The sequence below is a fragment of the Rutidosis leptorrhynchoides genome, chromosome 5, assembly GCF_046630445.1.
Source record: "Rutidosis leptorrhynchoides isolate AG116_Rl617_1_P2 chromosome 5, CSIRO_AGI_Rlap_v1, whole genome shotgun sequence".
Taxonomy (NCBI): domain Eukaryota; kingdom Viridiplantae; phylum Streptophyta; class Magnoliopsida; order Asterales; family Asteraceae; genus Rutidosis; species Rutidosis leptorrhynchoides.
The window spans coordinates 196,616,885-196,631,857 of NC_092337.1; the positions used below are offsets into that span (position 1 = coordinate 196,616,885).

Below are 14,973 nucleotides of genomic sequence, written 5' to 3' on the forward strand. Positions count from 1 at the left end.
ATAGATTATTCTGAGACTTTTTCTCCGGTTGTAAAAATTGATACTATCAAAGTTCTATTCTCGATTGCTGCTAATGAAGAATGGCCATTTCACCAATTTGATGTGAAGAATACTTTTCTCCATGACGAATTAAAAGAAGAAGTTTATATGGAAGCTCCACCAGGATTTGCGGGAAACTTCAATGATAGGGAAGTTTGTCGATTTAAAAAAATCTTTATATTGGCTAAAACAATCTTCACAGGCTTGGTTTGAGAGATTTACATTATATATGAAAAAGTATGATTTCAAACAAAGTAACTCGGATCACACTCTCTTTTTAAAACATAAAGAAATTTAATTACATTCTTAATCATTTATGTTGATGATATGATAATAACGGAAAATGATAAAGAGGAAATTTATAATTTAAAAATAAACTTATTTAAAGAATTTGAAATGAAAGACTTAGGCAAACTTAAATACTTCTTGGGAATTGAAGTATTAAGATCCCAACAGGGAATATTTATTTGCCAAAAGAAATATATTCTTGATCTTCTTGTAGAAACAAGGATGATTGATTGCAAACCTGCCGAGACTCCAATGATTCCAAATCAAAAGCTATTTATGGAAGATAATGTCGAGCTATTGGATAAAGGACAATACCAAAGGATAGCAGGAAAGCTCATTTATCTTGCTCACACTCGAACAGATATAACACATGCGGTAGGAGTTGTAAGCCAATTTATGCATCAACCACATGTTCATCATTTGGAAGCTGCAATGAGGATTATCCGATATTTAAATAAGGCACCAGGTCATGGAAACGTATTTAGAAGAAATGGGCATCTTGAAACACAAATTTATACAGATGCAAGTTGGGTTGGAGAAAAAGTAAATAGAAGATCTACACTAGGTTTCTTTACAATGATTGAAGGAAACTTACTTTCATGGAGAAGCAAGAAACAAAAAGTCGTTTCTCTATCAAGTGCTGAATCAGAATTTCGAGAAATAGAAAAAGAGGTTGTCGAAGCATTATGGATTCCAAAACTATTACTGAAATCGGGTTCTCACCAGAAGGAACTACTCATATCTTATGCGATAATTGTAAAGACTCATCCTAATCCATAAGGATGAATACAATAACATATGGTTACATTGCAAGGTATTTGACCTCTATATGATAAGTTTTACAAACATTGCATTCGCTTTTAAAAGACAACTTTCATTTCATCGAAAGTTGACAGGCATGCATACCATTTCATAAAATATCCAAACTATAAATGACTTAATAATAATCTTGTTGACTTCAACGACTCGAATGCAACGACTTTTGAAATATGCCATGAATGACTCCAAGTAATATCTTTAAAATGAGCAAATGCACAGCGGAAGATTTCTTTAATACTTGAGAATAAACATGCTTTCAAGTGTCAACCAATGGTTGGTGAGTTCATTAGTTTATCATAAACAATCATTTTCATTAATTTAATAGACCACGAGATTTTCATTTCCATTTCTCGTAAACATCATCTCATATCAGGCATTTCGCACTGCATAGAGATAAAAATCATTCATATGGTGAACGCTTGATAACCGAACTAACATGATGCATATAGAATATCCCCATCATTCTGGGACTCTCATCGGATATGACAAATCGAAGTACTAAAGCATTCGTAACCCGAATGGGACTTGTCAAGGTCCATAGATCTATCTTTAGGATTCGCGTCAATTAGGGGCCATTTCCCTAATTCTTAAGCTACCAAGCTAAAAAGGGGCACATTCAATTTCGATAATCCAACCATAGAATGTAGTTTCGATTACTTGTTTCTATTTCGTAAAACATTTATAAAAGCAGTGCATGTATTCTCAGCCCAAAATATATATTGCAAAAGCATTTAAAAAGGGAGCAAATGAAACTCACAATACTGTATTTCGTAGTAAAAATACATATGACGGCATTGACAAATGCAAGGTTGGCCTCGGATTCACGAACCTATATTAAGTATATATAATTATATATTGGTCAATAACTGTCTAACAATTTAGGTCAAGTCATAGTGTATCACAATTCTAATGCTCGAGACTAATATGCAAAAGTTGACAAAAGTCAATTTGACCCAAAATGGCTTCTAAAATTTATACATGTTTATTATATAACTTAAATATAGTCATTTTATACATATAATATATTTTTATCAGACTGTATTAGAGTAAATAATACAAGTCATTTATTAATAAAAAATTTATATTAAAAATTATATATGATAAAAAAATATACTTCTATATATCTTAAGTAATAAAATTTATAAAGCTCACTTAATATCATAAAAATATAGTGGTATGTATTATAAATGTAATTATATTACGTGTGATAAAAATATCTTTGTATCACATATTTATTTGATAAAATAATATTAATAATAATAATGAGTAAAAGTTGTATTATTTTGTGATAATAATAATATTAATTATAGTAATAACAATATTTATATTTACTAATGATAATAATAATTTTGATAGTTAATAATAACCTTTTATAATAATACTAATATCATAATAATAATATTACTAATAATGATAAAAATATTATAATCATGTTAATGATAATAACAATGTTAATAATATCGTTGTTATTAATAATACTAATAATAAAAATGATAATTTAAATGAAAATATAAGTTTTAAGATTTATAATGATATTTTCTAACAACCATGATAATTATAATAATAACGATACTTTTAATAATAATAATGATGATAAAAATAATAAAATGATAGTTTTGATAAAAATATTAATTATTTTAATAATAATAATAATAATAATAATAATAATAATAATAATAATAATAATAATATTGATTATTAGATAATAATAATAATAATAACTGTAATAATGACGATAATGATAACGATAACGATAACGATAACAATAATAATAATCATTTTAACAATAATACTTAAAATTATAAATATTTCAATTGATGATATCTTTTAATCCGTTCATCGAAATCATACGCTTTCTAAATGAAAAGTTATTAATTTTTTGCCAGCTTTCCAACAACATGCATATCATATACGTTATTTCAGTAGCATATGTATCAAATTCATAATTCATCAAAACTATCTAATGTCGATAATAAGCATACAAGCATGCATAATCATATATACTCGAGCACTAGTCAAGGATACACTATTAATATATAAAATGTAGGATATGAATGCTCAAGTATCAATATTGTGATTCGATATTGCAGGAATGTGATGACCCGGGAATTTCTGACTAAATTTAAACTTAATCTTTATATAAGCTCGACATGATAAGCGAAGTCTGTAATGTTAAAGTCTCAAAATCCTTTGAGCTGCGTTCATGTATACATTTGACCTTTGACCATGCCCGACGATTCACGAACAATTGTTTGTAAATAAATATGTATATGTAAATGTAAGTATACGTATATTAAATTGAAATTATAAAATATAATTTAAACATTTGAATTAAATAAGTAAAATAGAATACAAAGTAATTGAGTGTAAATTTAAAATGAATCTATATATATAACTATAAATTCTATGATTAATTATTATTATATGTGTATTATAATATAAATAATAAATATTCATTAAAGGCTATCATATTATATCATGTAATTAATAATATAAAATACAATTTAAAATATAGTTGTTGTATTAAAATCAATATCTTCACTATCAATATAAATATTAATATTAATTTTAATATTAATAACAGCATCATTAATGTTATTATATGAAATCTGGTACATTTGATTTATGAATATTATTTAATAGTATTAATAGTATTATAAATATTATTGTTTTAATAAGAGATTTGATACATGTAACTTGATATGTCTTAATTATTATTTGTAGAATTATCAAATATTATTAACACCTAAATCATTAAAAATCATTATTTTTTAACATTAATAATAATATTATTATCATTTTATTATCATACTTACCATGATTTATTTTAATCATTATTATTAATATAATAATTATTAATATTAGTATTATTAATATTTATTATCACTATTTCTATTATTACCATTAGACTTAATTTGATTAATAATATTATTTTTATTATTTTTTATTATACTTATCAGTATTTTTATAACATTAATATATTTATATTTAATAATTATTAACCTTATTATTAATTATAAACAAAATAAAATACAGCATGATTTTCGGGTAGGCATCATAATCAAACTGTTTTATATTTTTGTTTATATCTCAAACCAGTACGTAATACACGAATTTATCAGATAGGGTTAAAAATCGTTAGCAGTGTATCAAGCTTTATATCTTTTTATATTCTTATTTATTTTGTCTGATTGAGAAGAATTTTAATCACGGGCCTTCATATAAACGATCAATTATGTTAGAACTGAACCACTTCAATTCCTTTTCACTATCATTATCGATTACCAAATATAATAAACTCAAGTTATTGAATTAAAATAAAAACAGAAACCGTATACAGCTCGGTTCCCTATTTTTGTACAAATTTTTGAAAAATTTCGAAAATGATTTAATTCTCAAAATGTATAAATGCAATTGTGTTGGAAACCTTCTACTCAAACTATCTGGAAAGATTCAACTCTCAATTTTTCATATCGAATCTCAATTTTGGAGTCAAAGTTCGAATTTCAAAAGTCAAAGAAATTGTTCTTGGTAAAATTCGAAATCCCTGTTATGTGTTAATCTTAATTGATGATCTAGAAAGTTTGTCATTTAAAATCTATTTCATGTTGAAATTGTTATCTAAAACAATCTAGAATTCGATATTTAATTTTGAGTTAGTGTTCTTGAATTTTGAAAAAGCAAATACTCAAATTTGAATCATATTTCAAAATCTATTAATGTAGTCTTTTTAGGAATGTCTTACTCAATCTTTCTGCAAAATATGAAGTTCCAATTCCTAATATCGAGTTCTAATTTCGAAGTCAAAATCTTTAAAATAAAAAGTCAAATTTTGTTCTTCAAACGAATTCGAGTTACTTGTTATGTTTCTGTTAAAATTGAAGAGTCAGAAAGATTATACAAACCATTTAGAAACTAATTCGTGTTGTAACATTTGTCTAAAAAGCTTTCAAAATCGAAATCACAATTTATTTTTTTGTTAAAAAAAAAACAACGGCAGTAGCAGTGCAGTTTTTATTTTCTTTTTATTTTCTCTGTTTTAATTAATTTTAATCCACCTATAATTAATTCAGTATCGTTTATAACTCCTAAAACATATAATGGTTTAGCTGTTAGGATTATTGTTTGATTTTTGGGTCGACTGGGTAATTGAAGTAGAAGAGGAACAAAGTATTACGGGTTATAATTAATAGAAGGTGTTATAAATCAGATAAATTGAAATGGTTCAATGGTGAGAGGATGTTTCGGGTTATCTGATGGTCTCGGGTTCAAACCCTGCGAGGGACATTTTTTTTAAAGGGCCTGCTTGAAGGTAGTTTTACATATTAAAGACCATTATTTTTGTTATTATAATTATTGTTATTATTGTTATTATTTGTATTATCATTATAAGTAGTATTATGACTATTAGTAGTATTATGTAACACATATTAATATTATTATGACTAAGTAAGTTACTCCTAATATTATTATTACTAACATTATTATTACAAAGTATTAACATTTAGTATTATTATTACTATTGTTATTATTAGTATTATAATTGTTATTATTATCATAATGATAATCATTATTCGTATTAGTAATATAGGTATTATTAATAATATAAGTTATTATCGTTATTGTTAAAATCAACATTTTTAGAAGTATCGTTATCATTAATCAAACTAAAAGTATTATCATTATTGTTATTTCTAATATAAGAATTATAATCAATTAGGATTATTATTATTATTATTATTATTATTATTATTATTATTATTATTATTATTATTATTATTATTATTATTATTATTATTATTATTATTATGAAACTAATATAAATTATTATCATTTTCGTAAATATTAGTATTAATATTAGATATTTTTTATAAATAATAAGAGAGTTAATATTGACATAAGAAATATTAATATTATCACGTATATTTTATGTAAGTACTAAAATCATTATCATGACTATCATTAACAGTAAAATCAATATTATTACAAGTATTATTATTAATATCACTATTATCATTACTATGATTCTCATTATAATTATTATTATTATTATTATTATAAGTAATGTTATTATTAATATTAACATTATAACCAAATACAACTTTTAATTGCTATATTATTAAGTGCATGAAAATATACTATTAAGTAATAACACCTATTAGTATGAATATATTATATTATCAAATTTATATACATATTCATAGAAAACAAATTAGATATTTTTAATGTATATATATATATCTATGTAACTAATAATCATTTTCAAATATATATATACAAATTAAATAAATAATATATAAAATTATAATATACAAAATTGATTAATTACGATCATATGTATTAATGAATATACAAATGATAATAGGTTCGTGAATCCGAGGCCAACCCTATACTTGTTCAATGTCGTTCTATGTATTTTTACTACAAAATACATTAGGTGAGTTTCATTTGCTCACTTTTTTAAATGCTTTTGCAATATATATTTTTGGGACTGAGAAAACATACGCTGCTTTTATAACTGTTTTACGAAATAGACACAAGTACTTAAAACTACATTTTATGGCTGGATTATTAAACCGAATATGCCCCTTTTTAGTCTGGTAATCTAAGAATTAGGAAACAGACACCCTAATTGACGCAAATCCTAAAGATAGATCTATCGAGCCCAACAAGCCCCATCCAAAGTACCGGATGCTTTAGTACTTCGAAATTTATATCATGTCCGATGGAGGATCCCGGAATGATGGGGATATTCTTATATGCATATTGTGAATGTCGGTTACTGAAAGGACCCGTTCATATACATTATAAACGATTCACAATAGTTGATTACATTGCGAGGTATTTGACCTCTATATGATACATTTTACAAACATTGCATTCGTTTTTAAAAGACAAACTTTCTTTACATCGAAAATTGATAGGCATGCATACCATTTCATAATATCCACTATCCAACTATAAATTGATTTAATAATAATCTTTGATGAACTCAATGACTCGAATGCAACGTTCTTCAAAATATGCTATGAAAGACTCCAAGTAATATCTTTAAAATGAGCAAATGCACAGCGGAAGATTTCTTTAACACCTGAGAATAAACATGCTTTAAAGTGTCAACCAAAAGGTTGGTGAGTTCATTATTTTATCATAATCATTTATTTCCATCATTTTAATAGACCACAAGAATTTCATTTTCAGTTCTCATAAATATACTTCCCATGCATAGAGACAAAAATAATCATTCATATGGTGAACACCTGGTAACCGACATTAACTAGATACATATAAGAATATCCCCTATCATTCCGGGATCCTCCTTCGGACATGATATAAATTTCGAAGTACTAAAGCATCCGGTACTTTGGATGGGGTTTGTTAGGCCCAATAGATCTATCTTTAGGATTCGCGTCAATTAGGGTGTCTATTCCCTAATTCTTAGATTACCAGACTTAATAAAAAGGGCATATTCGATTTTGATAATTCAACCATATAATGTAGTTTCGATTACTTGTGTCTATTTCGTAAAACATTTATAAAAATTGCGCATGTATTCTCAGCCCAAAAATATAAAGGGTAAAAAGGTAAATGAAACTCACCATACTGTATTTCGTAGTAAAAATACATATAACGTCATTGAACAAGTGCAAGGTTGGCCTCGGATTCACGAACCTAAATTAATTATATATATTTATGTGTTGGTCAATATTTGTCTAACAAATTAAGTCAAGTCATAGTGTACCACAATTCTAATGCTCGAGACTAATATGCAAAAGTCAACAAAAGTAAATTTGACTCAAAATAATTTCCAAAAATCTATACATGATTAATATATAGTTTAAATATCGTCGTTTTATATTTTTAAATATTTTTAAAAGATTTATTAGAGTAAATAATATAATTTATTTATTAATAAATAAAATTTTATATTAAATTTATATAATAAAATATACTTTTATATATATTAAGTAATAAAATTTATAGGGTTCATTTAATATCACAAAGATAATATGATAGGTATTATTAAAGTAAGTTATTACACGTAGTAAAATATGTTTGTATCACATATTTATTTGATAAAATAATATCTATAATGATAGTAAGTAAAAGTTGTATTATTTTGTAATAATAATTATTATTATAAAAATATCAATATTTATAATTACTAAGATGACATTATGATAAAACGATAATTCTAATTATGATAACTTTAATATTTACGATAATTTTTAATATTATCTTTAAAATAATAATTCTATTTAAAATAATAATAATAATGATATTTTATAGTAACAATGACATTTCTATTAAAATGATAATTTTTGTTAAAATGATAGTTTTAATACTAACGATACTTTTAATAATAATAGTAATGATAAAAATAATAAGAACGATAATTTTATCTAAATCAATATCTTATAATATTTTAATTTCATCATGATACTCTTACTCATTATTTCCTAATCATTTCGTTTAATAGCTTTTAATCGTCTTTTATATCGTGTTCATAATAATGATAATAATAGTAATCAAAATAATTAGGTGTTACAAATATTTGTTTTAATTACACTAATATTAATAATGATAGTTACTATAACATTATTAACGATAATACTAATAATTATCTTAATGATAATATAGTAATAATAATAATAACAATAACAATAACCATTTTTAAATAATGATATATATATTAATAATGATAATAATAATAATACTACTAATAATAATAATACTAATAATTGGATAATAATAATAATACTAATTATAACTTTAACGATAATAACGATAGTAATAAATAAAAAAATAACAATTTTTAATGATAAATCTCTTTTATTGATAAAGATAATAATAATCATAATAATAAGATAAAATTAGAACGACGATAAAAACGACGATAATAATAATCATTTTTAATAAAAATATCTAAAATTCAATTGATTATAACTTCTAATCCGTTCATCGAAACCATTCGATATCTAAAGGAAAAGTTCTTAATTTTTCGCTAGCTTTCCAAAGACATGCATATCTTATACCTTATCTCAACCGCAAGTGTAACTAATTCAAGATTCAACCTAACCTGTCTAAGGGCAATATCAAAAGTACAAGCATGCATAATCCTAAATACTCGAGCACTAGTCAGGGATACACTATTAGTATGTAAAAGTTAAATTATGAGTACTCACGTATCAATATTGAGATTCAATATTGCAGGAAAGATACGTAGATGCAACGGAAATGATAAACACTATATTGACCTCACGAGCATACCCATGAACCATACTCAATCACCTCCATAGCTATAACCCATAATTTCCTTAATCCTATCCTACTCGAAAAACAATTTCGAAACCACTCGGACAGCACTCCGTCGTAATATTTTATGTATACTAATAATATCTTGAAATAATACTGAGTAAATATATATATGTAAATCGATTGAGAGACTTTAGAGAAAAATATTTTCAAGTTTCTATGAAATAATGAAACCTATTGAATTCTATTTATAATAGATTTTTGAATTATTAAAGTGAATTATTAAAGTATGAATTATTAAAGTAAATTATTAAAGTATGAATTATTAAAGTGAATTATTAAAGTATGAATTATTAAAGTGAATTATTAAAGTATGAATTATTAAAGTGAATTATTAAAGTTAAAGTAAAGTAAAAATAAAGTAAAGGTAAAGTTTAAGTATAGTAAAAGTATAAAACTATGTACGTATAATACACGTATAAATATATATAATATTAATTTAAAACGTTATATATATTTAATAAAATAAAATATAAATATCGTTATCTTTATCATACTAGTTAAGTAATGAGTTGTCAAAAGTGGTTCTAGATATTTATAAAAGTTATATACGTTTTAATAATAAGTTCTTTTTAAACTGAAAACGTTTTTGTACGTTTGAAACTAAATAGATCAATCGAGTCTTTATGAGATTCAATCTTCCACTATCCTTTGTCTAGTTCTCAATGATTGACAATTTGTTCTTATTTATAAATCACTTTACCATTTTCCGAATATTGTTAAATTGGAAAGATTTCTCAAATCAACATGGGCCTTTCAATAGAGACTTGTAATTATAATTCAATATATCTGATAATTCAATCATTTGATCTTATCTTCTAATTCCATTGATAAACATTTTGAAACAGATACAATCATATAAAGTATTTAATCTAATATTTTGTTTACGTTTCAAGTTATAATATATATACACATATACATATATAATCATATTTGTTTAATGGTTCGTGAATCGTTGGAACTTGATCGAGGTTGAATGAATGTATGAACATAGTTTAAAATTCTTGAAATTTAACTTAACAAATATTGCTTATCGTGTCGGAAACATATAAAGATTAAAGTTTAAATTTGGTTGAAAATTTTCGGGTTGTCACAGTACCTACCCGTTAAAGAAATTTCGTCCCGAAATTTGAGTGGAAAGGTCGTGAATGATAATAAGTATGTTTTCATGATGCATATGGGCTGAAAATTAGAGTTTTATCATCAGCGAATAATTTGGATAAACAATCCATTTATATGAAGAGTACGAATGAAGCTAACATAGAAGAGTGAAATGAGTAAGTGTAGATTCATCTTATCATTTGACGTAGATATGATTGATTCCTAGATTTCAAGGGATTTGAAGAAAATCTTCTTAATAAGATTTGACTCTCCGGTAATCAAGGGAATTAGGATCCGCTTTAAATGCGATCGTCCATTTTAATTATTCTGTCAGAGATTTTCTTATAAATTCACCTCCTTCGTTTCCTTACAACTCACACCTTCTGTTGATGCATTTTATGCAAGTCCCTAGACATCTACCCACGTCCATTGCAGGTACAACAATTTACAGGCCACCATGATTGCTCGTTATTATCCTATCCGTGTTTGTATGTGGTTACAGGAACTGCAGGAACGAGATTTAGATGTTTGACTATGTTAGACATAGTCAGACGTACGAGTGAAGCCTCACTAGTATGGCTGACAGGCTCATACGCACGGTTGATGCTGAGCTAAGTCACAATTACAACCTAAATGAGAAGACACGAGTGAGTGATCACCCGTACGGCTGATGAAGCCAACTCCTACGTGTGATGAATGAATCGTATGGGTGAGTCAACAGCAGGGGTATATAAAGTCTTATGTTCTTCATTTTAGGTTAAGCCTCTCATTTGTTACACACACTCAGATCTAGTGAGCTCCTCCGATTCTCTCTCAGTCCAAATCACCCAGGTGGTGAATAATAGCTCTAGGTGTTGATCTAATCACACTTGATTTAGTTGTGGTTTGACTAAATTAATCAAAAAAAAAAAAAAAACTTAACCTATTCACTAGAGGGTTTAATTCACTTATTCCGCCATTGTGTAAGTTAAATCTGTTGATTTCTAAGTTCCTAGTCATGTTTCATCACCTTCTATTCTTTCCCCCTCAACTCATATTTTAAAGTATTCATCAATATGCTCCATCCAGTTCTGATTCTCGATATACTTCTAACTTTCATATCGGTCATTCTTCTTTTTCATCTACCGCCGGAAAAATCTATTTACTTCTACTATACTCTTGAGTTTATAGTGTTTCTAGTTCTCCCGTGTCTTTATATTGCTATATGCATCGATACATATGGTTTATAATTTCTGGTTTGTCGTTGGGCTTTATATGTTCCCTTATATTTCAAAGTCTCTGCTTCTGTCTTCTATAATCATTATCATTCACAGTTAATGCTCTCTTTTATTTGCTACAATTTATACCCCAATTTCTATTTCGGAGTTTTGTCCTTTTGTTTCTTCTTCTTGCGATTAAGCACCGCTAGTAATGGTCCAGAATTCACAGATATGAATTTCGGAATGAACATTGTTAATGTTCTAGGAAGGAAATTGTGATGGCACGATCTTGACTTGTCAAATTACTAGAATACCTTGGAAAAGGCCGAATCATCAAGAAATATTTTCTTGATATTTTAGAGGTTAAATAGAATACAAGAGTTGTATAACATGGCACATGATGATGTTATGATCTGTGAATCATCACGTTCCATTTAGAAACTCAGCATGACTTACTGTAATATAATCACATTGATCAAGTGTCATTATATTATACTAATTCATGCTTCAGTTCCCAACACTACTTCAAAATATTCCTATTTTAAACTTGAATGTTTCAGAATTTAGAAACTAAAATAGTTTCTTTTATGATGTAATACAGATAGCGCGAAGAGGTAAATGATTTTAAATAAGAAAAATTAAGAAAATATCTTCAGAAATATGGAGGATATTTATAATGAAAGATATGATGATATTTTAGAATTTCTAATATCAGAGGATGATGAAGAATATTGTCCGCAGGGGTTTAGAGTCAGGAGCAAGGTATTCGTTAATGACTTTAGCAGGTACTGAATCATTTGGATCTTTTGAAGTCAGGTTCAGTCTTTGTAATTTGTCCACAGCCTCCTTCCTACTTTGCTCAATCCGTTTTCCAGTTCCAAAACTTCTCTTTTTCTGCGCTTTGCCAGCACACTTCATCATTATCATCCAGCTTTTACCGTTTAAAGTCGTTTATAGTTTTTGCTGCTTCATCAGCATTTTTTTTTTTGGAGAACCGATTCGTAGTTCGGAGTGTTTTTCAGAAACTTCACATTCAAATTAAGTCCAGAAGATAGACGTTATATATACATATATAACTATTGGCGTAGACATGCTGCGAGATTTCAAAATACTGATTGCTAATTCCCAATGATTCGTATGGCAATTCTCATTACAAGATGCGAATGAGTAAATGATGGGGTTTCAATGAATAATTATAATAAGGTTAGTCTGACTGAAAAGTCGAAGTTGACTTGCTGGAGCTGTGACAAAACGGACTACTTTGAATAGGAGTCGCAAAGTTATTTTTGCTAATAAATGCCAAAGAATCTGACGCGGATACGTTGTTTAAACTTTTACTTTGGTTTCAAGAGTTTTTCGAGTACATAACTGTGGGTAACATGTGGTTGGATCATCATCTCGATTGCTCATCATTCGAAGTGTCTTCAGAAATTTTCGAAGGGTTTGAACACAGATTGTAATCGTTAACATACATTTGATGTTCTAACACAGTTTTGAAGTCAAAATATAGCTTGTGAAAGATGTAAGGATCTAAGAGTGATGATTTTGGTCATATCTCAAGTTGAATTTTGAGATTTCAAAATCAGAATATGTAATTAAATTTTGAATGAGTATGGTTGTTTTGATTTGTATAAAAGAATGTATATTGTTGTGAAAGTAGGGAGTATAATGGATGATTTGCTGAATCAGATTCGAAGAATGTAACATATTAATTGTGAATTTATATATCTCTCGGGTATTACCTACCCGTTAAAAAAAATTTCACAATTAATATTTTGTACAAAAGAATTTTATTACAGTCTTTATGAAAATATATATATATATGTATATTTTCTTCAGATGTAACATAGATTTAATGAGTTAATGTTAAATTAAACTCATTTGATTTACGGTTGAAACTAGAATTGAATAATCCCTAAAGGCTTTAAAAAGTACATAACTTTTACGCAGTATTTCTTTAATGACATTGAAATTATGAATCAATACTTCGTTATTTGTTGATGTATGATGTTCGGTTCGTGGAATTCTTGTGAATTTCGCAAAGTACGAATGATGTTATCTGAAAAGTTTCGGGTACATCGATGATGAAAGTGTAAAATCAAATATATACTTGATTTATTATGAATTGGAATTTGTTGAATTGCGACAGAGATTGTAGTTAACGCTAGTTAAGTTGCGGCCGAAGGACGTACATTATTGCATATTTGTAATATGAATTAACCGAGTAGTTAAGATTCACACACAATAGCTTAGCACAGAAAGATTTATTTCAATATATATATATATATATATATATATATATATATATATATATATATATATATATATACATATAATTTCTTCAGAGGGAATGAGTTAATTCTTCATAACTCGTTGATACAATATATACGTTATTGATTCGTAATGATGTCCACAGTGATTCTTGAACTGACGGAGTTTGTGATGTTATCTGTGTTGTTGATTCGGATGTTGACTGTACTGACGATGCTGGTAACGCTAATGGTACTGTTGATGCTGTTGGTAAAGCAAGTTTAGCTTGTTAATCACACACCATTTTTGTCAGGGTTTCTACTCTTCCTTCTATCATTTTGGTTCGCTTAACTGATTTATGGTTAGGGCTAGATTAGATAATCTCTAAGACTTTAGAGATTACATAATCGTCGCGGAATGTTTCTCCAATGAAGTTATGAATTAATACTTCCTCAGTTATTGTTATTGGTACTCCTTGGTATCTATGGTGCGTATGACGTTGATGCTCGTGGGACAGATTGTGAAGTTGAGGTTTACGATGCGGTTGTGGTTGGAGGTGGTAATGGTACTGTTGGTGTTGATGATGGTGGTACTGGTTATGCTGCTAATGCTGCTGCTGGTGTTTGTAATCTCTGTACCATATTCTCCAAAGCCACTACCCGAGCGCGAAGCTCGTTGACTTCTTCTATTACACCGGGGTGATTGTCGGTTCGGACGAGCGGATAAATAAAATCTAAAATTTGATGTAATATATAATCGTGACGAGATACTCTGGAAATGAGCGAGAAAATGGTGTTTCGGACAGGTTCGCCGGTAAGTGCTTCAGGTTCTTCGTCAAGAGGGCAATGTGGTGGATGGAAGGGATCACCTTCTTCTTGTCTCCAATGATTGAGGAGGCTACGAACCCATCCCCAATTCATCCAGAATAGGTGATGACTGATTGGTTGATCTATTCCGGTCA

The 14,973-nt window shown here is 27.3% G+C and overlaps 1 protein-coding gene across 1 annotated transcript; it reads left to right on the plus strand.

Annotated features, from left to right (window-relative positions):
- The first annotated feature begins 435 nt into the window (after positions 1 to 435).
- LOC139849214 (secreted RxLR effector protein 161-like) lies at positions 436 to 1,107 on the plus strand. The gene has a single exon (XM_071838876.1). The coding sequence runs from the start codon at positions 436 to 438 to the stop codon at positions 1,105 to 1,107; it is 672 nt and encodes a 223-aa protein (XP_071694977.1).
- The last annotated feature ends 13,866 nt before the right edge of the window (positions 1,108 to 14,973 follow it).